Source organism: Ruditapes philippinarum, unplaced genomic scaffold (genome assembly GCF_026571515.1).
Source record: "Ruditapes philippinarum isolate M1 unplaced genomic scaffold, ASM2657151v2 ctg3630_1_1_1_1, whole genome shotgun sequence".
In the NCBI taxonomy this organism is placed as follows: Eukaryota; Metazoa; Mollusca; class Bivalvia; order Venerida; family Veneridae; genus Ruditapes; species Ruditapes philippinarum.
In genome coordinates this window covers 77,460-102,991 of record NW_026856243.1, presented here as the reverse complement: position 1 = coordinate 102,991, position 25,532 = coordinate 77,460, and the positions used below count along the sequence as shown (strand labels likewise).

Here is a 25,532-nt window from a genome sequence, read left to right as displayed (position 1 = left end):
CAAGCGTCCGCTGCCTATGATTTACACGTCCTGTAAATAAAGATAATTTACAGCATTTTTGCAGAAATCATGCAAGCAAAAGCCATAATGGAACGTCTACGTCGATTCGACGCATATCCTAAAACACTGGAAGACTTTAGGATAAAAACTTTTGGCGGGGCGACTGGTAATTTCATTTTAGATAGTAGTATAGTTTTCGGATATGTTTAGCTGCAAGCTCTAACTAATGTTTCATTACGGAAAGATTCATATTTTTATCAAGCTATGATATTTGCGTATGTTTAAAACTTCATATTGATGAAAGCATGCTCTAGGTCTTGCGCTTATCACTTGCAATACTGAAAATAGGATAATCCTAGTTCTTGTTCTAATAAATGATGGTTACGAGGAAGTAGTCTTAAACGTTAAATCATTACAAACAAAAGAATTTAAGTTTATTCAGTTTATTAAACTATGTAGTTACTTTCTAAAGAATCTAACTTGGGTTGATATTATTGATCATTTCATCAAAGTAGATGTAAATTTGATTACAGTAAAATACCATCTAACGACCACACCTCAAATAGGACCACACTATTAAGGGGTTCTTTTCAAAAGTACAAAATATTTGCTTTCTTTATTCATTGAGAAAAATAATCAGCATACCGACACGTCTCTAATCCGGCATTGCCACCCACTTATGTCAGACATTTGTGTGTATTTCTTATCAAATCATTAACCTGTATTACGACCATGCAACATAATGACCACCAAACACCATGTGTTTATTGCCACATTGACAGAATCTTTTTTCTGGCGTAAACAAATACACCGGGTCAAACAAGGTCTCTATCTGTCTTGAATGGTTTATAAGATGCTTAAGTATTACCTTTAGTATTCAAGCATCAGCATGATTGGGCAGCAAAGATGTGTGAGAAATAATTTTGTCGGTAATTAACAGGTGGTCAGTACTTGAGTAGCATTTTAATTTATTTATTGATGGAAAGTATATCAGAAGTTGCTGACTTCACCAAACTTAAGATACATATAGTATTGTATGATTGTAACTGACAGACACAACAGATTAAGCACACATGCATGAATATAGAAAAATGAAGTTTTTCATGTTCATTTCTCTATTTATAGTGTAATTTTGTCGTACTAAATCATCACTTTTTGTATTGTAACTGCATGTTGCTAAAAAGCTTTTTATCGATGCACACACCGCATAAATAACTTTTCTATCTTGAGAAAATATTAGAAATGATAGTTTAACGTGTCAATTCCGACTAAAAGGACGCAAAGAAAAGAGGAATTGATAAAAGATTGAACTTGATTTTCTGTCAGAATGTTAGCCACTTTCATGGTATTTCTGCCATCGACGGCAGCATTTATAATATGTATCTGCCTACAACGGCAGCATTTTTTCTTCGACCGGACAAGATTGAGCGTCTGTAAAACTTTCAAGAAAAGACTCACGGGGTAGATATTTGGCTTGCGTGACCCCAATGGATGAACGTCCATATTGATAACTGGAAATCCTGTCATTTTCTTAAAACTTGAGATATTTTGAACAGAAAACAGACATTTTCACGGATTTTTCGAGGCTGTCACTTTTAACCTGCTCAAAATAGTCTTAAAACAGGAAAAAACGAGTCTAAAATTACCTTACATTATCTCCATTCAATGGACAATACTTTTATAGCAATGAAATGGGCCGTAATTGTGTAATATAATTAAACCAACCAAATCTATAACCTACCTGTACCGATCGGTAATTTTCAGATATCTGCCATCACTGCAGTGATCTGCCATCACTGCCGCCGGTAATACGGTGTGACTAGTCTAACTAGACCTTGTGTAGCTCCTAAATGTCATGACTGACTTAAGTCAGTGTGCATTGTAATTGATTTATGTTTTGCAGTTTAATTGGCCATTTTATTAACAGTATGAATATTTTGTTACTTAAAAAGGTACAAGATGGTATAGAATGATGTTAAAATAATTCTTAATAAGTTAATTGAATAATACAGAATAATTAATTGGGAAAAGGCAATTTTTGCAAATGAAAAATAAGGTTAATCAAGCAAGACTTTGTGTTATTCTGGTTAGATAAGTTTTGTAATTGGTCTGATTCAAAACTTTAATGCCACGTGCCACATCAAAACAAAAATGTTAGAAAGCGGCATATAAAGTTTTGGAAACCAGAACTACAGGTGCTAATGACCTGCATTATGTGGTTGAATGAGGTTTCACCAACCTGCCGGATTATGGTTTCAGAAAGCTTAATGTTAAGTGTATAAAAAAGCTATTGTACTTGACACATCAATTATCATAGGTGTTAATATAAATTTTTATTCAAGATCTCTGAAGATATTAAAACTAACTTAAATCTTTATTCATTTATTTCAATGGCTCCGCTGTTCAAAATGCCTGATTGGGCTTGCAACTTACAGTCTGTTTTATTTTTTTGTTGGTTTTCAATTTAAAAAACAACAAGTAATTCATCATTTGTGACATACATACATACATATACAGTATATTTTATATTCATTATTAAATGATAGATTTGTGTCATTAATTATTTAAAAAAACAAAATATAATTATATTGATGGTGAAAACAATTCACATCTATGTACTATAAATGTTGCGTTTAATTACTATATAACATAAGATTGACAAAACCACTTGCACTTCTTCATGAATTAAGTTTGCCGAATTGGTAGTTTGTAGAAACCACTCTAATTCATATGGGTCACTATGCCAAGCTACAGTAATTTGTCAGGGGTAGAATATACATTTTCTGCACTTGCAAACTTTTGCTAGTTCTAGTAATTTCAACTTGCTTAAACCAAACTGAACTTACATTTTTAGTAACATATGATCTATGGACATATCAGGACATATATTTTACTTTGTTTTTATTGTGCATCATCAGTAAAGAACACATTTTCAATTATACTTTTTAACAATTTCAGTCCATCAGTAACACCAATTTACTGATATTATTTACACTTTTTTTTGCAATGGCAACTTATAGGAAAAACTAGGAGCATAAAATTTTTTAAAAATTCTCATATTTTACTTATATTTTGTATTTATCATAAACGTATTGATTGAAAATATGTAGAGGCGTATAATAAGATAGATTCAATTACATTTCAGTGACAATAATCAGTGGAGTGTTGATGTTTGTTTTGTTCATTTCGGAATTGAACTACTACTTGACAAAAGAAGTCCAGCCAGAATTATTTGTGGACATTTCTCGAGGGAACTTGAAAATGAAAATCAACTTAAATGTTACATTCCATAATATGCCTTGTGCTTGTAAGTGTTTTTTCCAGTGTAAAGTGATGTTGTAAACCCTTACCATGACTAACATCTTAAATGGACTTGTCCATCTTTCAGTATGGACATAACCATTTATCATCTTAGGCAAATTTTCAAAATATATACTGATTGAATTGCAATAAATGCGGACCAAGATTTTAGTCTGCACTTGTTGCATGGGTAGATTCAGTTGTGGCCTGCAGGTTGACTGGTGTAACTGTATGCCAACAGTAGAGAGTAAGGCCAGCTTGTATTTAAAGGTAGGGTGACCTAGGTATGTTCGCTGTGAGAAAGACAAGCTTATAACACCAGAATAGAGCCAGGCTAACCTGCACTTTTGTAATTTCTGACTAGATTTAATAATCTGACAGTTACCATACCTTTTTATCTTAAAATGCTTATGTATTATTTATTCTTAGAAATGATGCTAGGTAACATTGGCATTTTTACAAGCTCCATTTTTCAAATAAAAAATTAGGTATTGTCATGACTCAATTCAATGGCAGTGAAGGCATTGGTTAATTTGTTTATCAAGTATTGGTTTATAGTCACCAAATTCAAAACTAACAAAAAGATTAAAGCTTCATTTGAGGGTCTTTCTTGCCAAAAGATCACAGGTCAAGCTGGCCTTAAAATCAAAGTGCATTGATGTAGGAACTTCAAACTTTGTTTGTAAATAAACCTTTAAGAGTTCTACCAGAAACATCCATTTTCAGGTCAAAAGGTCAAAGTCATAGGGGCCTGTAACAACAAAACATATACTAGTAACTGGATATTGAATAAAAGTGCAGTGAAGAAGGAACTTAGAATTTTGTTTATAGACACACCTTAATGAGTTCTGAGTCAAAACATTAAAGTTCAAGGTTACTGGACCCTGCAAAACATTGAAACAAGCAATTATATAACAATGCATTGATATAGAGTTTTTAAGTTTCAACAAACATCAGATCAATGGATGGTTCTTGTATCTTGGGTGTCTGTGGCGGAGTGGTTAAGGTCATTGACTTCAAACCTCTTGCCTCTCACTGCAGTAGATGAGAGCCGCACCACTGTCTTTGGATTCTTCATGTGAGAAAGCTATCCAGCTAGCTTACAGAATGTCAGTGGTCAGATACTAGTTTGTGCCTTAATTAATGTACAAAGGGGCACCTGAGGTCTTCCTCCACCAGTAAAAGTTGGAAAGTTGTCATATGACCTCTACTGTGTGGGTGTAACATTGAATCCACCCAAAAAAAACAAAAAAAAAACACACAAAACATTATCTCATTTAAATCTTTGCCTATGAAGATTTGTACTGTATTGTTTTTCTTCTATATATTTATAGTTTTGAGTATTGATGCCATGGATATATCAGGGGAGAATCAAATAGATGTTGATCATAACTTATATAAACAACGTCTCAAGCTAAATGGAGAATTGGTGGAGGATGAGCCAGAAAAACAAGGTTTGGGTTTTGAAATTTGTTAATAGTATTCTCACACAACCTCTTGTCACTTGAGATATTTGCCACATGTTATGTAACATAGATGTATTCAGGATTTTTTTCTTGTATACATGTATGTGGTTCACATGCTACTAGATTCCTGCTAATTGTTAATATGAAAATTTATAGATGAATTAAGACAGAGTACATGTATATCAGTTAAGTGGTTTCAGTTCATATTAGGCACTAAAACGGATAATTGACCTAGTGGTTAAGGTGTCTGCCTTTAACCCCAGGGATTTGTGGTTCAAGTAAATTTTAAGCTTTTATCACAATCAAGGTAAAGTAAGTACACTGTATGTTTCAGCGTAAGGCATTTTACTATCCACAGTAATTACTTCAATGTTTGAAACATTATTATAAGAATAAGAAATAAGATCTACTACAGTTATACTATGGAGAGTATAAGTTCATGTTTTATTGTGTTTTTTTTTACAGATTTAGGAGATAAATCAGAAGAAATAGTAGATGTAAGTTACTGATATTTATTGACTTAAAGCAGCATGCTTCTTTATGCATGCTAATTTTCATGAAAATTTTGAAAATATATTAAAAAGTAAAATATTGTGAAACAAACAAAGAAAGTAATTTACTAATTGGAATCGGCATTTTCATTCCACACAAATTACTTAAAAGAGGTCAAAATATGTAAGAAAAGCCCCTACTGCCTTAGTCGCACAGTTGAAATGTGGTGATAAATACTGCAAAATCAGTCATTAATCGAACATAACATGTAAATTTTTACCTTTTTTACTTTTCTAAAAATTTTAATACATTGTACATTTTTGCTCAAGTTTGATTGTTCTTGACTTATTGATCTAAGAGTATTTGACTTGGCTTATTAATGTTTGAGCTTATGAAGGCGCAAGGGCAAATTTCAAACAGGATGTGAAATTTCTGATGTATTTGTACATGTATATAATGTCTTTATTAGAAATGAATTTATTGGTAAAAAAAAAGTATGTAGAGTTATATATGTCATGTTATTTTATTTAAACTAGGCAGTGAAACAAAAGCTTGACCCAGACAGATGCGAGAGTTGTTATGGAGCAGAAACAGATGATAAAAAGTGAGTTTTTCTTACATAAAGTCAGCGATAGAAAAAGTATCTTTATTTTGAAAAAGTCTAGAAGTTTTATAATCTTTAAGCAATTATTAATATTCAAAGCAAATGAATATGGTATCTGCACATTGGATTGTGGTATCCAAATGCTAAAATAATGCAGTGAATAGTGAGGATTCTGTTAATAGATGTTGGCAGGCTTATCCATGTACATGCCCCCACTTGCTTCTATCATCAAAAGAGTGTGGGAAGGAAAGGGGCTTTGATGGCAATGTAATATCGTTTTTATTAAATGGTTTTTCACACTCCTGCAATGTATTTTATGTGATAAATCTGTATATTAATATTTGTTAACAAACTGAAGTGTCTACAATATAAATACAACCAATTATTGTGAGAATTGGAAAAGTTTACTGTATTATGTCAAAAGCTGAAGAAGTAAGTACCTTAAAAGATATAGTAGCATAAATTGCATTTACAAAAGCATATTATCAAATTAAAACTAATATATTGATAGAACCCACGTTTATGAGAATAAACTTATGGCTCATATGATCAAGGTCAAGGTTATTGTTACTGAAAATAGAAAATCAATTTCCGATCAATAACAAGAGTTTGGAATGAGATGATTTAATGACACTTGCTTTAAATTAAGCTTATGTGAAGACTTCGCATAAGATAGCTTGTATTTCAACTACAACATAACTTTCTTCAATGGTGATAATTGAAAACCTGGTTTTGTGGCATTACCATGTTTCTTGTTTTCAGATGTTGTAATACCTGTGAGGAAGTGAGGGAACAATACAGAAAGAAGGGTTGGGCTTTGAGGGAGACTGATATCATAGAGCAATGTAAGAGAGAAGGATGGTCGGATAAAATTAAAGCTCAACAGAATGAAGGATGTAGTGTTTACGGGTATATTGAAGTAAATAAGGTATGTGCAGCTCGAGTAAAATGTAGTTATGTACCAATCTTAAGGTTCTTGATTAGGGTTTGAGGGGACTCAGTTGTAAGATTTTAAGAATTTCTTTGATTATTTGTATGACAATTAAAAGATCAACTGATTTGTAATTTACATGTCTCATATTAAAGTTGTTTGAATTTAGTAAATCATTTTACTTAATATATACAACTTTAATATGCTATATATTAAAAATTGTACATACAAATCTCTTAAAAGAATAGGATCCTGCATTTTTTATGCCCTCAGATTGAGAGATTGTAGGGGGTTGTTAGTATGCCTGTGTGTTACTTGACTATTTGTAACCACAGCTTGTATTTAGTTCATTCTATATACTAGTGGGACTTTGATACCTTTCTGCAAGGAAGCTCCCATAAGCTAGTTCTACTCAGGGGCTCGTTCATGTTGGAAATAATGCATGGAGAGGTGCCTAAAGTTTTCTCCACCAGTAAAGCTAGAAAGTTGCTATATGACAATTACAGTGTAGGTGTCACTTTAATCCCAATAACAAACAAAAAAAGACTCGTTTGGCGTGGACAAACATCTGAAAATGTTAACATATCAAATTATGACTGTGAAACCTAAATGACATTGACCTGCAAAGTAAAATTTTGAAAAAAATACACCTCATTTGTTTTATTTTTTAACAAATTTTGGACAGGATTGTACTGTTAAACTAACACACGTTTATTTAAATTGTTGTCTTATACTGTAATTTTGTTTGGACTCAAGAATTTCTTGACATGTTTTATCTATATCATTAAACCAGGTTGGTGGTAATTTTCATATGGCGCCAGGGAAAAGCTTCCAACAGCATCATGTTCATGGTATGATTTTGAAGGTTTTTTTTTAAAGTATTCAGTATTTTTATTTATGCTTTGTATAATGCTAATAAACTTGGGGTTACTTAAATATGGTTCGACTATTAAACAATCTTTTTAGCTCACCTGTCACAAAGTGACAGGGTGAGCTTTTGTGATCGCTTTTCGTCCGGCGTCCGTCGTCCGTCCGTCGTCCGTCTGTCGTCCGTAAACTTTTACTTTAAATGACATCTCCTCATAAACCACAAGGCCAATTTCATCCAAACTTCACAGGAATGTTCCTTTGGTGGTCACCTTTAAAAATTGTTCAAAGAATTTAATTCCATGCAGAACTCTGGTTGCCATGGCAACCGAAAGAAAAAACTTTAAATATCTTCTTTTAAAAAACCATAAGAGCTAGAGCTTAGATATTTGGCATGAAACATCTTCTAGTGAGTGTCTACCAAGTTTGTTCAAATAAAAGCCCTGGGGTCAAAATTGGCCCCGCCCCGGGGGGTCATTGATTTTCCCTATATGCATATAGTGAAAACTTAAAAAATCTTCTTTTAAAGAACTCAAAGAGCTATGGCTAAGATATTGAGCATCAAACATGTTCTAATAGGTGTCTATCAAGTTTGTTCAAAGAAAAGCCCTGGGGTCAAAATTGGCCCCGCCCCAGGGGGTCATTGATTTTCCCTATATGCATATAGTAAAAACTTAAAAAATCTTCTTTTAAAGAACCAAAAGAGTTAGAGCTAAGATATTTAGCATGAAACATGTTCTAATAAGTGTCTACCAAGTTTGTTCAAATAAAAGCCCTGGGGTCAAAAATTGACCCCGCCCGGGGGGTCATTGATTTTTCCCTATATATGCATATAGTAAAAACTTAAAAATCTTCTTTTAAAGAACTCAAAGAGCTATGGTTAAGATATTTAGCATCAAACATGTTCTAATAGGTGTCTACCAAGTTTGTTCAAATAAAAGCCCTGGGGTCAAAATTGGCCCCGCCCCGGGGGTCATTGATTTTCCTTATATGTGTATAGCAAAAACTTAAAAAAATCTTTTTTTGAAAAAACCCAAATAGCTAGAGTTAAGTTTATTAAGCATGAAACATCTTTTAGTGAGTGTCTACAAGGTTTGTTCAAATAAAAGACCTGGGGTCAAAATTGGCCCTGCCCCGGGTCATTGATTTTCCTTATATGTGTATAGCAAAAACTTAAAATCTTCTTTGAAAAAACCCAAATAGCTAGAGTTTAGATATTAAGCATGAAACATATTCTAGTAAGTGTCTACAAAGTTTGTTCAAATAAAAACCCTGGGTCATAACTGGCCCGGCCCCAGGCGTGTCATTGTTTTTAACTATATGTGTATAGTAAAAACTTTAAAAAAATCTTCTTTTAAATAGCCCAATGAGCTAGAGCTTAGATGTTTAGCATGAAACATTTTTCTTTTGGGTGTCTACCAAGTTTGTGAAATAAAAACCCCGGGGGGGTTGGGGCGGGCCTATTAAACAGGTGAGCGACCTCGGGGCCAAATCATGGCCCTTTTTTTTCTTATATAGACTTTATGAAAAAAATAAAAATTGTTTTTATACCTGATGATTTTTAAAAAATGTTGTAGAAACATAATAAGATTTTTAACAGAAATTTACAGGGGTTTTTTCTCCAATTTTATTTTACAATTAAATTTGCTCAAATTATAATTTTAAAGGAGGGCCTTTCATCCCCCAAGTGACTAATGGTGCTTTTTTAATCTTTTGCCCCGGGAGCTGTTGATTAATCTTTCAAGGACCAAAAATTTTTCGGTCATATGAGAAAAACAGTCGAGCTTGTTTACAGAAGGTGTGGTTTTACCAGCGTCTGCTCGTTTTAAGTAAAAGAAACGGTGGTCATTTAAAAAACTGATGAAGTATATCGCTAACTGCCGCTTTATTAAATTTTCATTGAATTTTGTATAAGAACAAATTACCTGTATGCAAGAAATATGTTGGTATTTTTCCTTATGAGCAAATGACGCTTGCACCAAATCATAGCTGAACAGTTAAAAACCTTTATAAAATAGCAACATAATTTGTTCCTGAACATTTTGTTCTGTTTAAATACATATTCCATATGTGTTAATAGAAGAGACATTCTGTATGACAACACTTTTGAGACTTTACCATATATGATATTGATATAACAAATATAAATCTTATAAAATATTTCATTTATAGATACATGTATAGTTTTATACACTTTAAGGCCTTCTATGGGTAAACCTGGAGAATCACCATAATTATGATCTATACTGTCAGTGTTCCCATGAACTAAAACCTTACCAGTTGATTACATGTATGTAATAATGATCTATATTAATGGATGTTTAACTTTTCTTTCAGTCCATGACTTACAAGCATTAGGAGGAGCAAAGGTAAAATACTTGTATATCTATTATTTATGAACAGACATTTACAGTAATAAATACTTGCAGATTTTTTTAGCTTGAATAACATTTCTACTCAACTCTGAAACTTTTTGTACATAAATAAACAAAACACAATAAACAAAACACAAATTAAATTAATTTAAGAACAAAATATACCTATTGTTGTTAATCAATAATTGTAACATGTTGTTTGCTTTTCTTAAGATGAATGAAAAATAATAAAATGTATTGGCTGCAAAAATGATTTAAATTGTGCACTTAGTTTATGTCCACTGATTCTAGTCCTGATAATGTATTTGTCCTAAAATTTAAAGAAAAATATGTTTGCAAGTAAACCAAACCAGGAGATTTATGAAGTTCTCTTAAATCTGTGCTTGTCGTAAATTGCATAAGGTAGTATTGGGTTTACCACACAGATACTTTTAAATACATATTGATCAACGGTCTATACAGTACAATCTTGTTTATCCAGGGCCTTACATTCCATATTTGTGGTTAAGTCTTCAACCTTCATACTTAAGAGAAATCTTCGAGGTTTTTGTTAATTCATACACTGTTTTACTTTTTCCCCATTGCCAGACAATATAAAGCATGCTATATTTTGTGGCTTAAGTCACTTTAATGTGACAATTCTTTTCCCACCAGTATTCCTAGACTTCAGTATCAGATGAAACATTAAGAATTTCCAGTGCATTTTTCTTTCTTTTTCCAGTATAACACATCTCACACCATACACCAGCTGTCATTTGGTGAGGAATATCCTGGTAAAATTAATCCTCTGGATGGTCTAGTTCAGGTTGACGAGTCAAGTAAGTTTAATTTTGACCTTTATACTCCTTAAATTCTTAAAGGAACTCCACTGAAGTTTTTACACATATTTGGACTAGAAGTACTTTTTTCTAGATTTTTTATACCTTTTGATGACGGTCTATACCAAAAAATTTTTTTGCAACATTTCAGATCGTTCGCTCACTTTGTTGAGGATAATCATTTTTAGCTTGTTTGTTTCGAAAAAAAGTCCAGCTTTTATGATCGCTGATGTGTTGTCTCGTCATTGTTGTAGTGAAAAAAACATTAACCCATTATTTTATTTTACAAAAGGTATCAACATGAAACTTTGAATACTTGCTTATCATGACAGTTGTTACACACAGAGCATAATTCTGAAAGCAATATTTTTGCAGTTAAGCCCCTTTTAAACTTAATATCTTTAACTGACAAGTATTAACATGGCATGCCGTGCTCTAGTTACAAAGAAAAAATAACAAAATATGAAAAGGGTAAAAATCAGGCTAAAATTCGTGCTTAAAATTGGTTTTCAATTTTTCCATTTTAAGTCAGCTGATCTAAGGTTTTCAAATTTGATGTTTTTTGGGGCTTTTGAACCTCAGTGGAGTTCCTTTAAATAGACTTAACCAGCATCCTTAACTGTCAATTGTCTATTTTGGAAAAATACAAAATTAATCAACCAACAGCATAGTCAAACTTTATGTATGTTCAGACTGGCCTTGCTTTATACTGGTGGCAAAGGCTAAATTTAGTTTCAATTCCAACAGAGTAAGTGTTAATAGGTTTTGATACAGTTTGGGTGTTTATACAATTAATTCTCTTCCGTATATTTTCCAACAAATGAGCCGCGTCACGACAAAACCAACATAATGGGTTTGCGACCAGCATGGATCCAGACAAGCCTGCGCATCCGCACAGTCTGATCAGGATCCATGCTGTTCGCTATCAGTTTCTCTAAGTGTTATAGGGTTTGTAATCGAACAGCATGGATCCTGATCAGACTGCGCATATGCGCAGACTGGTCTGGATCCATGCTGGTCGCAAATGCATTACGTCGGTTTTGACATGACACGGCTCAAATGCTCTCTTCATAAGAGGCTGACATCTTATCCACAGCTCTAACCATATAACAAAGTGTTGCAAATTGAAAGATCAATATCTGGTTTTGTAGTACTTTTTACTTCATCATAATTTAAACAAACATATATTGAAAGCATATTTTTTACAAATGGTCTAAATTATAACTATGCAATGTATGCATCACATTGTAACATATGGTAACACATCTTTAAGTCTTCATTAACAAGATTTGTTCAGGCTAAACACTAGTAAATACATGTACTTCAGCCGATTAATTTCAACTGTAAGATATGTGTAAATTAAAATCTACAATGAACAACATAAGAATTTAAATGGTGCCCATTGTTTTTCCCCATAGATTTATGGAATATGATAATAGAAATGACCATGCATGTGTTTAATGTATTTTATACATTCAAAATTTATGCCTGAGAACAAACAAAAATTTAAACCGTATTTTAGTAATATTTTAACCAGTATGCATAACATGTTACTGTCTATATTTTGTATTTCTTTTAATTAGGAGTTTATTTTCTTGTTCTTTTTCTTCATTTCTTTTTCATTACAAAAATTATGAAGCAATTCCAGAAGCTGTTATGGTCAATAAAAATATTCACTTTTCTTCCAAGAGGTTAAGCACTGATAGAATTGCCTGACCGGCAGTTTTCTTATTGTTTAGTTTGATTAAATGAAACACACTGCTAGCAACGAATTCCTGACCCTATTGCCATAAAAGTTCCAAATGTTCCGGCACCTTGTAAGCTGGATTTTCCGACTGTTTGAAAAAGTTCACGACCGCGTGCTCCGTATCTACAAAAAGAACGAATAATGATATTATATGTCATATCAAAGTGTATGAAAAAAGTGAAATATAAATATTAAACTTTGGTTGGTTCCATTATGTGGATTAGGGAAAAATCAATCTGCTAAGTTTCCCACCAGCATATTTTACCTAGCCAAGATAAATAAAAATATTTTAGAAATTTCTGCTGACTGCTCTAATTTAAAGTTTTTGGCTACTGTTAGATTTGGTTTATACAGAATTTATTTTAGTTGTTTAGGAAGCTATAAACTGTGTGTGTTTTGTTCTTTTTTTTAAGGACACAACAACTTGCCCTGACAAGGTTCAAACCCATGCAGTTAGCAATCATTTATTTTGATTACTAGTCTGACATGTTAACGACTAGGCCAATTTGCCACTCAATAAATAAAATACAAGAGTATAAAACTAAGATTTATGGAGTGCACTGGGCATATATCAAATTGTATCTCAGGTTCCCCTTTGTGCATTATTTAAAGCACAAACAGGCACATTGGTAGAACCCCAAACCATGCTTAAGCTAGCTCGTAATAATCCAAAGTCCCTGATAGAATTTGCGGCCAAGCGATTTGAAGTCAGTGACCTTAATTACTTGGCCACATACACCCCAGATTCTGTATTTGGTAATTACATGTACACAAACCTAAAAGCTTGAAATCCACCGAAGAGTACACCTGTTGCTAAACCAACACTGAAGCCCATCATAAAACCTAATTTGATTCGATCCCAACAACTAGGACCTTGTCTGTAACTTCCTTGTGGTACTGGCATTTCAAATGTTCTGAAATGGAGAATATGTATGCTAGTATATATGTATAATAATGTCATTACAAGTAAAACCATGTGCAATGTGTTGTTTAAAATTCTTTAAAACTGAATTGTTTTATGTATGAAACAAAAATCAAGTGAGAATGAATTGTTAGAAGTTGTTTTTCATACATTTGTATGCTAATATGCAATGTGGCCCTGTACCAACTTCGGAAGTGTTCAAGTCAACCTTCATTTAAAAACCCATTATGTTTGTTTGTTTAAATAAATGTTTAAAGAGTTATCACTAACAAAAAGAAATTTAAAGAGTTGGCAGTGTATTGTTTGTAAAAGACATATCAAGACAAGATGTTTTATGATTGATAGTTTGATACATAAATAAAGTTTTTAGATTGAATTTTGCTACAATAAATGTTATTATGTTAAACACTGTTTGTCCTTAATCGCGAGTGGCGATACACTTTGAACAATATCTTCTACAAGAAAATATCTATATTATATAAAATATTATATATAATATAAGTAGGCAAAACATATGGAGCACTTATACAAAGTTATAGAATCTGTCCGCAACAAAATCCATGTTTTTATAAAATCCTAACCCTCTAACCCTAACCCTAGAAGTTATTTGAGTAATTTAAAAGAAAAACATATATTTTGAAGAAATAATATTGGGTAAAATCACAATGTTGAAAATAGCTGTGGACAGATTCTAAAGTATGGCCAAAAATACATATCAATATATAAATTATTCCCCCTTTCTCTATAAATTCACATTCTTTCATCAATAAAACTTTTTAATTTCCATCAGTAAAAACTTGAAAATGTTAAACAATGAAAGATATATGAAAATATATAATATGTACAATTAGTTTGACTAGACTTTCTAGACAAGTAAAAAAAAATTTTTGTAAATTTTAAAGACATCTTCACTGACTTGAAAAATGCAAATGTCTTACAATTTATAACCATGTCATCAAAGTAAATTGTCATCATACAAAGAAAAACGATGCTATTCAATTTCAAATATAATGTATTATGAAATACCCGACCGGTGTTTCATCTGTTATGGTTCGAAATTTAATGAGGACGAATTAAGTTTACAAGTCGCAAAGTAACCCTTAGTTGAGTATGCTTTAATTTATAACAATTACTAACTGTAGGAAAAAAGAGAACATCAGTATTAAACTATAATTACCGTTTTTTATTTCGTATGAAGTGAAAAATGTTTCATAGGATTTGACATGCAATGTGCTAGGTCACACGGAGACCATTTTTATTTCCGAATCTCGGTAACTTTCGGCAATGTACGGAAATTGACGAAGTGTAATTGATATACACGTCAGCAATATAGTCTTATTTATCAACGCCTTTTGTCGTCAAGGCCAAGTGGTCTAGGGGTATGATTCGCGCTTCGGGTGCGCGAGGTCCCGGGTTCGAATCCCGGCTTGGCCCAACTTTTTATTATTTTTTTTTTTAAATTCAGTATTATTGTTACTGCACTAAAGACAACAGTAAAAAGGTCTCATATGATTAGAAAAACAGGAAGTGATTGACTGAATTTACATTTAAGACATGTACTATAAAAAAAATTATGTTTTTTTTTTTAGCTCAAACAATGTTCCAGTATTTTATCAAGATTGTACCAACAACTTACACAAATGTTGATGGAGTGGTAAGATTTTTTTTCATACTAGTATATGTCGTTTACTATCTATAATTGGCAATTGTTTCAAAATATTCATGTCCCAGTCCATCATTAGTGTAACTTATTAAACTTGTCAAAGAGTCATAGAGATATTTTTTAATTAGGCAAAAACAATCATATACAAGGCTATTTTGTGTGTGCTTTGTGAAGAAACCATATAATACAGTTTTGATGGCAAAATTAAAAATTTTATGAAAAAAATAAAATAAAAATTAAGCTATTACTATTTATATTATTAGTTATATATAAAGATTGTTGACAGGTTATATGGCCCTATATAAACGGCTATTTGTAAATATAACCCGAGCAGCTAGGCGAGGGTTATATTGCAAACAGCCGTTTATATACGGCCATATAACCTGTCAATTATCTTTATAACGAATTTATTATACAGCACGCATCATTTTTTAGAGAAAAAAGTAAGATTTCTTCATGAATCGACAGTAGCCGTGTATATAAAACTATATAAACGTCACGATTATCCAATGAAAAGCGACGTTACAAACGTGCAGTATTATAATAAAACATATGGCTTGCACTAGCAGCAGTTTAAACTGGATTGTGAAACTTGTGCTAGTTCTTGCAACATAAATTGATCATTTTGCGACAAATCAGCTTCCTGTGAGAAACTCTTCAGCTAGCTTATGGCTAAAGAAAGTCAGTGGTTCTACTCAGGTGCCCGTTCATGCCTGAAATAATGCACAGAGGGGCACCTGATTTGCAATATGACCTCTCCTGTGTTAATGCAATGTAAACCCAACTAAAAATATTTTTAAAAAAGAATCACCTTCCTGGAACTAACCAATACTGGTATCATATGAGGAAACATGGGCTTAAACCTATGATCCCTGGTTTGAGAGGTAGACACCTTAACCACTAGGCCACTGCTATCCTGGTGTTGGCATTTACCTTGGTCAAGGTAAATAAGGTTTGTGAGCAGCCTCAAGGTTACAATGAATATAATCTTGTCTTTGGGATCATGATTGTTGGTAACAGTCAAATTTATACCCATAGCTCTAGCATGATTTTTAGAATAGGAAAAAGGCAGGTTGATAGTCATGGTGCTTAAGTTTTTCTTATATAACTTCAAATACTTACAGCTATTATAATTAAACTAAAAAAATGTTGATGTAAATCACTGAGTTCTACCCGCAGCACCTTTTTCAGGTCAAAGGTCACTCGGACCTGTAATAACAAAACATAAAATTTGCCTTTGAATCAAAGAACAATGTCTGGGACATTCAAATTTTTATGTAGATGTACCTTCATAAGATCTACGTTTCGCACTCATTTTCAGTTCAAAGGCCAAGGTCACTAGAACTTGTAATAGCAAAACTTAGATTGGCATTTAAGTCAATGCGCATTGTCCTGGGAACCTCAAACTTAAGATGTATATGCACAAACATTTTCAGGTCAAAACAGAATGGTTATAGAGAACTTTGTTAACTTTTTACGATTAAGTTTTAGTTCTGCCATTAAAACTTGACATATGGATGCAGAGTTCTGCCTTAAATCTCCATTTTTAGGTCAAAAGTCAATTTATCTCTTCAAAAACATCTATAAAAAATATGCAATTACTATCCAGCATCAAGAAAAGTGGAGGTATCTGCTCCTCAGACAACTTTTGTTTTACTGAGTAATTTCCCTTTGTGAACTTTAAAAAATTTCTGTGTTTTCAAGGTAGGTATTTAAGTTCACTGATTGAAACACTTCTTTCAAACATGGATTTCACTGAATTATCTCCCTTTTGTGAAATTGCTGCATGTCTCTTGTTTTACTATAGCTACCATGTGCTGAGATTAGTTGGTTGTGCCATTCTTGCGACTTCTCTTTTTTATATGCTCTGTGAAATTTCCAATTCATTTATTATTAATATTATTATTATTATTATTATAATCATTACGAGATTTCTATTTTTCTTTTTTTTTTTATTTCAGACTGTAGCTACTAACCAATTTTCTGCCACAAAACATTCAAAAGTCATTGGTTTACTAGGAGACTCAGGTTTACCAGGAATGTTTGTTACCTACGAACTTTCACCTATGATGGTTAAATATACAGAAAAAAGAAGGTAAAGAAATAAGTACTGATCCATTGTTTTATTGTGTATATCAGTCCTGTATTACTTTATATTTTGCTATATGAATTGCTAGTCGTTAAATAGTAATTAAGTTAAAAAGGAGTCAAATATTGATTACTTTCAATTGCAGAGTAACCTTATTTTATTGACCTCAGGTTGTAAAGATTACCCATGAAAATAGTTCTTATTAAGTCAATGTGGTGCTTTTATTAGTTAATGGCAGCAACTTATTATTCCCATTATGTTACAAGTGCAGACCAAGATCAGCCGGTACATTAATGCAGTATGATCATGGTCTGCACTGTTTGCTATTCTAGTCTGTACATATTTTGAAATACTCCCTAACATAGTGGATAGTTTTGTCCAATAATCAAACAGCATCAAAAAGTCATTTATTTACAACATCAGGAAAGTTTGAACATGTCATATATTTTAACAAGAAAAAAACAATAGTTCACTGGTATAAGTTAAGTGTTGAAGTAGACAATGAAAACCAGAATTTTTTTGGAAGTTCGATTTAGTGTTTTGTAAATAGTCAGGTAAATGATTGCATGTATATCCTTTAAAGAGAAAAAAGATATTGCACATCTTCAAAAAACAAACTCACTATGGTCAATTATAAGGAAATGCTCTAAAAACAGTTTCATAGTACTGGTATCACATTACATACATAGTGAAATCTGAAATTATGCTCATAAAATACATGTATTTACTATTTTTTCAGATCTTTTATGCATTTTCTCACAGGGGTATGTGCAATTATAGGAGGAATTTTCACAGGTATTTATTTTTCTATTTATAAGATAATGCATAATTACACAAATGTAGACCAGTGTTCAGAAATGCTTTTTTGTAAATTTCTAATAGTTTTGTCCAGAAGCAAATAAATTATAGACTGTTGTACTTTTTATCTTGACTATTATATTTTGTATAATAGGCGGAGCTCTTTGACAAATCCAGGCATTGTGACTCTGTAAAAATGGTATTGCACAGCCATGCATATATTTTGAAGTGACATTATTTGCAATTTACAAACATATTGAAAGATGCGCTAAATATTAGCATTATACTACAGTTGTGTCAATGAAAAATAACTATTTTTCACTTTAAACCGGTTTTTTTTTGTATGTGATTAATAGAATATTAAATTTGTGTAAGTTCATTACTGATTTAGTTGAATAAAATAATATCATGAACCCGAGATGCTCGCTAATATAATTTTATTCAACTTGTTCAATAAATTCAGAATTGAACTTACACTTATTCAATATCCTCTATGTATATGTATATTTTGCTTTACAGACTGTCATATTTGGATGTTTAGTTCATGATGGCACCTTTATTTTTCAGTGGCTGGTCTTATAGATTCTATGATATACCATTCAGCACGTGCATTACAGAAGAAAATAGAGCTCGGAAAAGCAACCTGATAACAGATATACAGTATTATTATATATAGATATATATATTCAATTGTTTTTATTATATTTTATTATTTATCCAAAGTCATGTTACAAACATTCATTTCACAAAAGTATAAACAGCAATACATGTAGTAGCAATCTGCATGAACTTTGACCTTTTGAAGTTTTTCAATAAAAAGAATGACATCATTTAGAGAAAGCGACTCATGTTGCACCTAGATATTCATATTACATGTAAGGTGCAGATAACACTTCCTAACACTGACATTAACAATGGAAAATCCATTCTTGTATATCAGACTGGTGTTTCCGTTACTTTTACCCATGCTGGAAATTTCATCAACATGGGAGTGCCAGGTGAGTTGCATGCTTTAAAATGAGGTCAAACATAATGCATGTTGTGAATGAACTGTGTTTGAGGCAAGCCTTATAACCACTCAATGGATGGATACCCTCTACAGTTATTTCAATCTGAACCACAACATTTTATGACAGATATTATTAGTTTTATATATATAAAAAGAAAGAAAATATTACAAACATAACCTATTTTGAGTTTCTATAAATTGTTGTAGTTGTTTTTCATAATAATAGAGATCAAATTAAGCTTTCATAACAAAATTAATACAAAAAAGTTAAGTTTACAGTTCAATCACGGTTTTAATTAAAAACTGTCGTAAAAGCAAGTGAATATGATGGCCACTGACCTTACTGACTTGACACAAGTGATTTACATTGTAGATGTGTTTTATTTCTAGTGTTATACCTTAACCACACTAAATATCTTAAAATTGATTTGTCTGTCTATCAATCTGAACAAAACAATTCAGCATTTTTAAGGAAAATTCCAAAATATCTTCTGACTAAATATGAAACAATGATTACCATGATCAGCCAGCATGGACATCTCCACTGGTTGCATCAGTTAGAATTAGTTTCCAGTAGCATTTTTTGCTACTTTTTTTTCTCCTTGAATTGTAAGCTTAATTATTTTTATTATTTGTAAGCATTTTATGTTTTCATCCTGTTGAACATTTTGTCCCATTACAAAGCCTGGGTTTTATATAACAAATGTACCTTGATGAAAAAATGGGACCAATTAAATATTAAAGTAGTTATATGCATGCATTATTTTAGTTACAAGTGATTAATTTCAATGTTATCATTAATGATTATTATGTTCAATGTAAAATTTAACCAGTCATAAAGAAGGTGCTAGCCTGCATATGTAACCCTGACACTTCTAAATTTATATAATGGACTGACTCTGTTTTGAATTTGGATCTGTCCATTTGTAGTTTTAGGGGCTTCAGTTGCTAGTCTTTAAAGTTAAACCTTATGTGCTAAATTTATAAAATGGGCTAACCCTGCTTTGCATTTGGAACTGTTCATTTGTAAATTTAAAGGGTTTCAGAATCCGGTTACAAAAACTTAGTAGCCAATTTGATAAACAAGTTTGACAAGTCTATACAGATAGTCTAAGCTTAATGAGGGTATATTTGCCTTTTCTTGGTCTGAGAGAACACACCTCTGGCATGACATCTTTCATCGACATCCCCTCTAAAAGAAACACAGATTTGCAGGGTGCCATGACATTAATATTGTTGGTAACGGAAAGTTTTATTATTCAAAAATTTATTATTATTCCCTGCGGTCTGGAGACCGCAGGGTATTGGTACGCGTTTAACTTTTGAGGCATGGAGGAGCACGTGACATGTTTTCAGTACATGGAGGAGCATGTGATCTGTAAACCGTACATGATTGGTTAATTGACCTTTTCAAAAACCTGGCTAAATACCGTTTGCCGATACGTTACGGATTTACCTCTAGGGAATTAGTCAGAATTACACCTAATTAAGAACAAAAAATTTTTGCGTGATATTTCTAATTTTCTATCATTATTTTACCATTTAAGGTGGAAAGTTGAATGATGTGATTGAAAATTATCAATGTTTCTTTAATATGTATCTCAAATTTTACAAACAATAAATTGTTTATACTGAAAATCTACAAAATTAAAATATTCGTAGTGGAATCTGCCATAATAAATAGAGATATTTTTTGCGTAAACTTGTACGTGTGTTTACTTTATTTAATTTTTTTTGCTCTAAATTATTCATAAAGTGGTAGGCCTATTTAATCATTTTCTTACAAAGAAATAATTGTTTTATGTTCGACCTGCTTCGGTAATCAACGGTCACCAGTTTCCAAAGAACTTCTTCTATATTGATCGAATATTGTCAACTATATTCCTGATACAAACGTTTATATATCCCCCCCCCCCCCCAAGAAAAAAAAACAAACAATGTTGAAAATAGTTAAATGAAATATCTTTATATCATTATAAATGTTCCCCGCAGGAAACCATTTTACTTGTATATAGTTTTCTTTCTTTCTGAAATAATGAATACTTAGATCAGATTAGATCAGGTTTTCTTCGCCTGTATATAAAGTCATGTTAGTCTGCTCAAACATACTCTATCATCTATCTCATTACAGAATCTATATTGTTGATGTATAGTTCTGGACTTCTTTTGCATTTTCAACCCAGTAAATTGACTATTTCATAATTTAAACTGGGGCTGTTCTTTCTACAAAGTATTCACAGCTTGTGGAAGTCACTTGACAATTGTTAAGCATTTGTTTAAACTCATTCAGCCATGTGCACTACTATTTACATTACTCTGACAAAGAAATGAAAAAATTTAAAAAAAAAACATGTTCTATTGTGAATTTACTGAAATAATATTGCTTGAAATTTGAATTCTTTGCTATTGTTAAGTCTTTAGTTTACTTCATGATGTTCATTGTATGTTAACTCTTTAATTAATCAGATTTTCATTCTGAACCATTTCTTGTTTATATTATTATGTAACATATTTAGATTTTCTATGCAACTTTTATAAATGTTGTTAATGTGTTAAAGTTTTTACTTTGAGATGTGAACAAGAACAATATAACGATTGTTTCATTTGCCATATTTGTGCTTGTTATGATACTGGTGGAAAGTTAGTTTATTTTAATGGTAGAAATTGTTTTTAATCTTTCATTGTTCTGTACTGTTGTAGTATAACACTTAACCTGCCGAATTAATTGATTTGCCCAGTTTTTAATTTGAAATAGTCCATTTCAAAGTGCAAAGAAATATGATATAAAAAATGAGCTTATATAACAGTATAAAGCCATGTTAGCATGCAAGGTTGTGCAGGCTCACCTGCCTCTATACTAGTGACAAAGTCAAGTCACATTTAGTTCCAACAGGTTAAGGGCGGAAAAGATTTTTGGCAGGTTAAATGGTTAACGATAAGTGATTTCTTTACCAGTATTTACAACAGCTTGTGTATATATATTTTTTTTACACATCTTCAAATGAAAATCACCCTTACCGTTGTGATGTACTATAATATTTACAGAGTTATAGAAAGAGTTTGAAAGACTGAATTATGCAGGAAAATTGTCACAAAATGTAGATTAGATTGTAAAATGCCTTTCTTGATTAATATACCTTGGATTGAAATATTTAGTTTTAAGTTAAGCTAGTCATGATTTCAATGCTATTTCGGTTTAATTTCTTATATTATAAAGAATTAGAAATAAAAGTGAATTTAAACAGAAACACACAACTGTACCATAGGCTTAATTTAATTGAAGATTGATTAATTGCGTGATAGACCACCTTCAAAACCACTTACGATTAACACATTAAACTTTGCACACTTCTCCAGATTTTCAAAAGGTAGATCAAACTACCAAGACATGGAGCTGAAGCATACATTTTTGATTGAATTATTCCATTTTGTAAATTTACAAACTTATAAAATCCTGTATTACGATTTATTATAAAGAATTGAAAATTTTCTGGCACTTCCAGGGAGGGAAAATATTTCTTTTTCTTTGTGTATGTATTTACTAGTATATGTAATAAGAGTGTAATAGAATGTTTTACGCAAATGCTCAAAGGGACTCCACTGAGGGTTTTTAGCGTGAAGTTTGGACCAATAAGTTATGTGGAAATTTTCAGACCTTTCCCTCACCCCAGAGTAATAATTTTTATTATGCAAAATGACCCCAAAATGAAAAGCGTTACAATGCTTTTTGCTCAAATCAGGCTAAAAATTGCACACAAAATTGATACAAAATTTAATTCTGAGTATATTTCCTTACTATCTTTTGCAGATTTTTCCATTTATGTGCCTCACTTTCTCTATGTTAGAATTTCAAATTTTATGTATTTAGGCTTTTTTTTTACCTGAGTGGAGCTCCTTTAATTATATATTTTTTATTTATGTACCAGTGACTATGATTTTAGAAATCCAGCAAACTTGCAAAACTACCATAACAAGGGCTTTGTAAGTCATATAACATAAAGGAAGAATAGTTTTTTCACAAAGTCCTGAAATAATGCTGCCATTTTTATCACAATGTTTTATACTAATCTTTAAGTTCCATTAAGCTCCAGAAATACTATTATTTTGATTTCTGAAGTGCTTTATTTTTGTTGTACTGTTCCAATTTTTCTGAAATGTTACTCATGCATTGTCCATCTTTTGCTTCTTTTATTTCATAAAGCTATAGTGATTTGTGTAGAAGACAAAATACCACTTTGTTTATGTTTTGCTACTTATATGACAAATTATTTCACATTCAAAACTGTTTTCTTTATGTACTAAGCATCTAACATGCTGTAAATCAATTATCTAAATGAGCCGCGTCACGACAAAACCAACAATAATGGGTTTGCGACCAGCATGGATCCAGACCAGCCTGCGCATCCGCGCAGTCTGATCAGGATCCATGCTGTTCGCTATCAGTTTCTCTACTTGTTATAGGGTTTGTAAGCGAACAGCATGGATCCTGATCAGACTGGGTGGATGCGCAGGCTGGTCTGGATCCGTGCTGGTCGCAAACCCATTATGTTGGTTTTGTCGTGACGCGGCTCAAATGTATTCATTTCTGAGGCTTCATGTGTCATTATGTGTATATAGATATTATAATTCGTAAACTTACATCATTGTAATGTCCAAAACAAAAACCAAAGGTACATGTAATTGTTTGTGTGTAGCATTGAAATATGTTTCATAGAGTGAGCACCAGTTGTATAGCTAGAGTTAGCCAAGTGATATTTGCACGAGTGTCATAGCCAGGTAGTTAAAATAGAACAGCTGATGTTCTCAATTGGAGGAACTTTTTTTCATCTTTAATGTTAAACTATCACTCATTAATTCTGAAAGTGGTGTGCTCTTTTCTATGTAAACATTGTCGAAACTCAAGGGTACTGATTTCGCTGAACAACATACAAATGAAGTTAATATACGTAATAAGTACGCATGGATTACCACGGATGCTATGCAATATGTATGTACTAGATTGTAACTTTACCATGTTAATGTTGAAAGAAAATTATCCCTGAAATTTGTAGTTTTGTTATTAACTCAAAGCAGACAATTGTCACTGTAGTTCAAAGAACATTTTACTGTTATACATTGCATTTTAGCTAAAATGTTTGTTTATTATCAATATATTTTGCATAGACTATTAAAATACAGTTTGGCAAATTTTATTCTGACAAAATTTTCAAGCAATTATAAGGCTTCAGTTATTTTTGATAAATCATTTTAAGCTACTTTTACTAAATATTTCATGTCAGCAGAAAATTATTATTCATTTCTTTTTTCTTTTATTTTTCAGTTGAATATTCGCTTAAGAATTATTGAAGTGTTGAAAAGATTATTGGCTCAATTTGATAAACATGAACAAACTGATCAGGAAACGATGACCTAACAAGATAGTTTCTTGCCAATTGGTTATGGTCGCTGACTCCAAACCCCTTGCCCCTATCCAGCTAGCATAAGAAAAATCGTTAGTTCCACTCCGGTACCTGAAATAATGCATCAAGGGGCACCCAAGGTCTCCCTCCACCAGTTAAGCTGGAAAGTTGCCATATGACCTTTTAGGCGGTACTGTATTTTTGCAATGTAAAACACAATATATGTCCCAACCCAGGGATAATGGGTTTGATCTCTACTGGGCCACAACAATGATTTCTCCAATGACACCAGCACTGTAAAGTTCTTGGAAATGTTTCCTGTTATCACACTGGTTAGTTCCAAGGAGAGGACTAGTGTTTCCTGATATCACATCCACACCAGTACTGGTTTGTTCCAGGAATGGACTAGAGGGTTGTTCAAAATAAGCTTTCAGTCTTGATATAAAACTTATATCTAAATGAAATTATTACAAGTTACGCTTATAAATTTTTAGCTCACCTGTCACAAAGTGACAGGGTGAGCTTTTGTGATCGCTTTTCGTCCGGCGTCCGTCCGTCCGTCGTCCGTCGTTCGTCCGTAAACTTTTACTTTAAATGACATCTCCTCATAAACCACAAGGCCAATTTCATCCAAACTTCACAGGAATGTTCCTTTGGTGGTCACCTTTAAAAATTGTTCAAAGAATTTAATTCCATGCAGAACTCTGGTTGCCATGGCAACCGAAAGAAAAAACTTTAAATATCTTCTTTTAAAAAACCATAAGAGCTAGAGCTTAGATATTTGGCATGAAACATCTTCTAGTGAGTGTCTACCAAGTTTGTTCAAATAAAAGCCCTGGGGTCAAAATTGGCCCCGCCCCGGGGGGTCATTGATTTTCCCTATATGCATATAGTGAAAACTTAAAAAATCTTCTTTTAAAGAACTCAAAGAGCTATGGCTAAGATATTGAGCATCAAACATGTTCTAATAGGTGTCTATCAAGTTTGTTCTAAGAAAAGCCCTGGGGTCAAAATTGGCCCCGCCCCAGGGGGTCATTGATTTTCCCTATATG

General features: G+C 32.2%; 2 protein-coding genes and 1 non-coding gene across 3 annotated transcripts; 2 read left to right on the top strand and 1 right to left on the bottom strand.

Annotated features, from left to right (window-relative positions):
• LOC132745921 (endoplasmic reticulum-Golgi intermediate compartment protein 3-like) lies at positions 1–19,635 on the top strand. Its single transcript, XM_060734939.1, has 13 exons — positions 1–166; positions 3,146–3,307; positions 4,635–4,754; positions 5,232–5,263; positions 5,795–5,862; positions 6,625–6,790; positions 7,587–7,644; positions 9,998–10,029; positions 10,757–10,853; positions 15,112–15,176; positions 17,147–17,280; positions 18,014–18,069; positions 18,640–19,635. The coding sequence occupies exons 1-13, from the start codon at positions 70–72 to the stop codon at positions 18,717–18,719; spliced, it is 1,167 nt and encodes a 388-aa protein (XP_060590922.1). The 5' UTR covers positions 1–69; the 3' UTR covers positions 18,720–19,635.
• LOC132745922 (reactive oxygen species modulator 1-like) lies at positions 11,992–14,851 on the bottom strand. Its single transcript, XM_060734940.1, has 3 exons — positions 14,700–14,851; positions 13,377–13,514; positions 11,992–12,723 (listed from the first exon to the last, which is right to left on the bottom strand). The coding sequence occupies exons 2-3, from the start codon at positions 13,502–13,504 to the stop codon at positions 12,615–12,617; spliced, it is 237 nt and encodes a 78-aa protein (XP_060590923.1). The 5' UTR covers positions 13,505–13,514; positions 14,700–14,851; the 3' UTR covers positions 11,992–12,614.
• Trnap-cgg (transfer RNA proline (anticodon CGG)) lies at positions 14,885–14,956 on the top strand. Its single transcript has one exon. It is a non-coding gene; the product is annotated as a tRNA-Pro (tRNA).
• Positions 19,636–25,532: the final 5,897 nt, after the last annotated feature.

Bases quoted from the DNA above. Each gene is read 5' to 3' on its own strand.
- LOC132745921 (XM_060734939.1), top strand. From the start codon at position 70: ATGCAAGCAAAAGCCATAATGGAACGTCTACGTCGATTCGACGCATAT. The intron at 167-3,145 runs GTAATTTCATTT...ATTACATTTCAG, and splicing joins AACTTTTGGCGGGGCGACTG to TGACAATAATCAGTGGAGTG. The intron at 18,070-18,639 runs GTATTTATTTTT...TTTATTTTTCAG, and splicing joins TATAGGAGGAATTTTCACAG to TGGCTGGTCTTATAGATTCT.
- LOC132745922 (XM_060734940.1), bottom strand. From the start codon at position 13,504: ATGCCAGTACCACAAGGAAGTTACAGACAAGGTCCTAGTTGTTGGGAT. The intron at 12,724-13,376 runs GTTTGTGTACAT...TTCTTTTTGTAG, and splicing joins GGTGGATTTCAAGCTTTTAG to ATACGGAGCACGCGGTCGTG.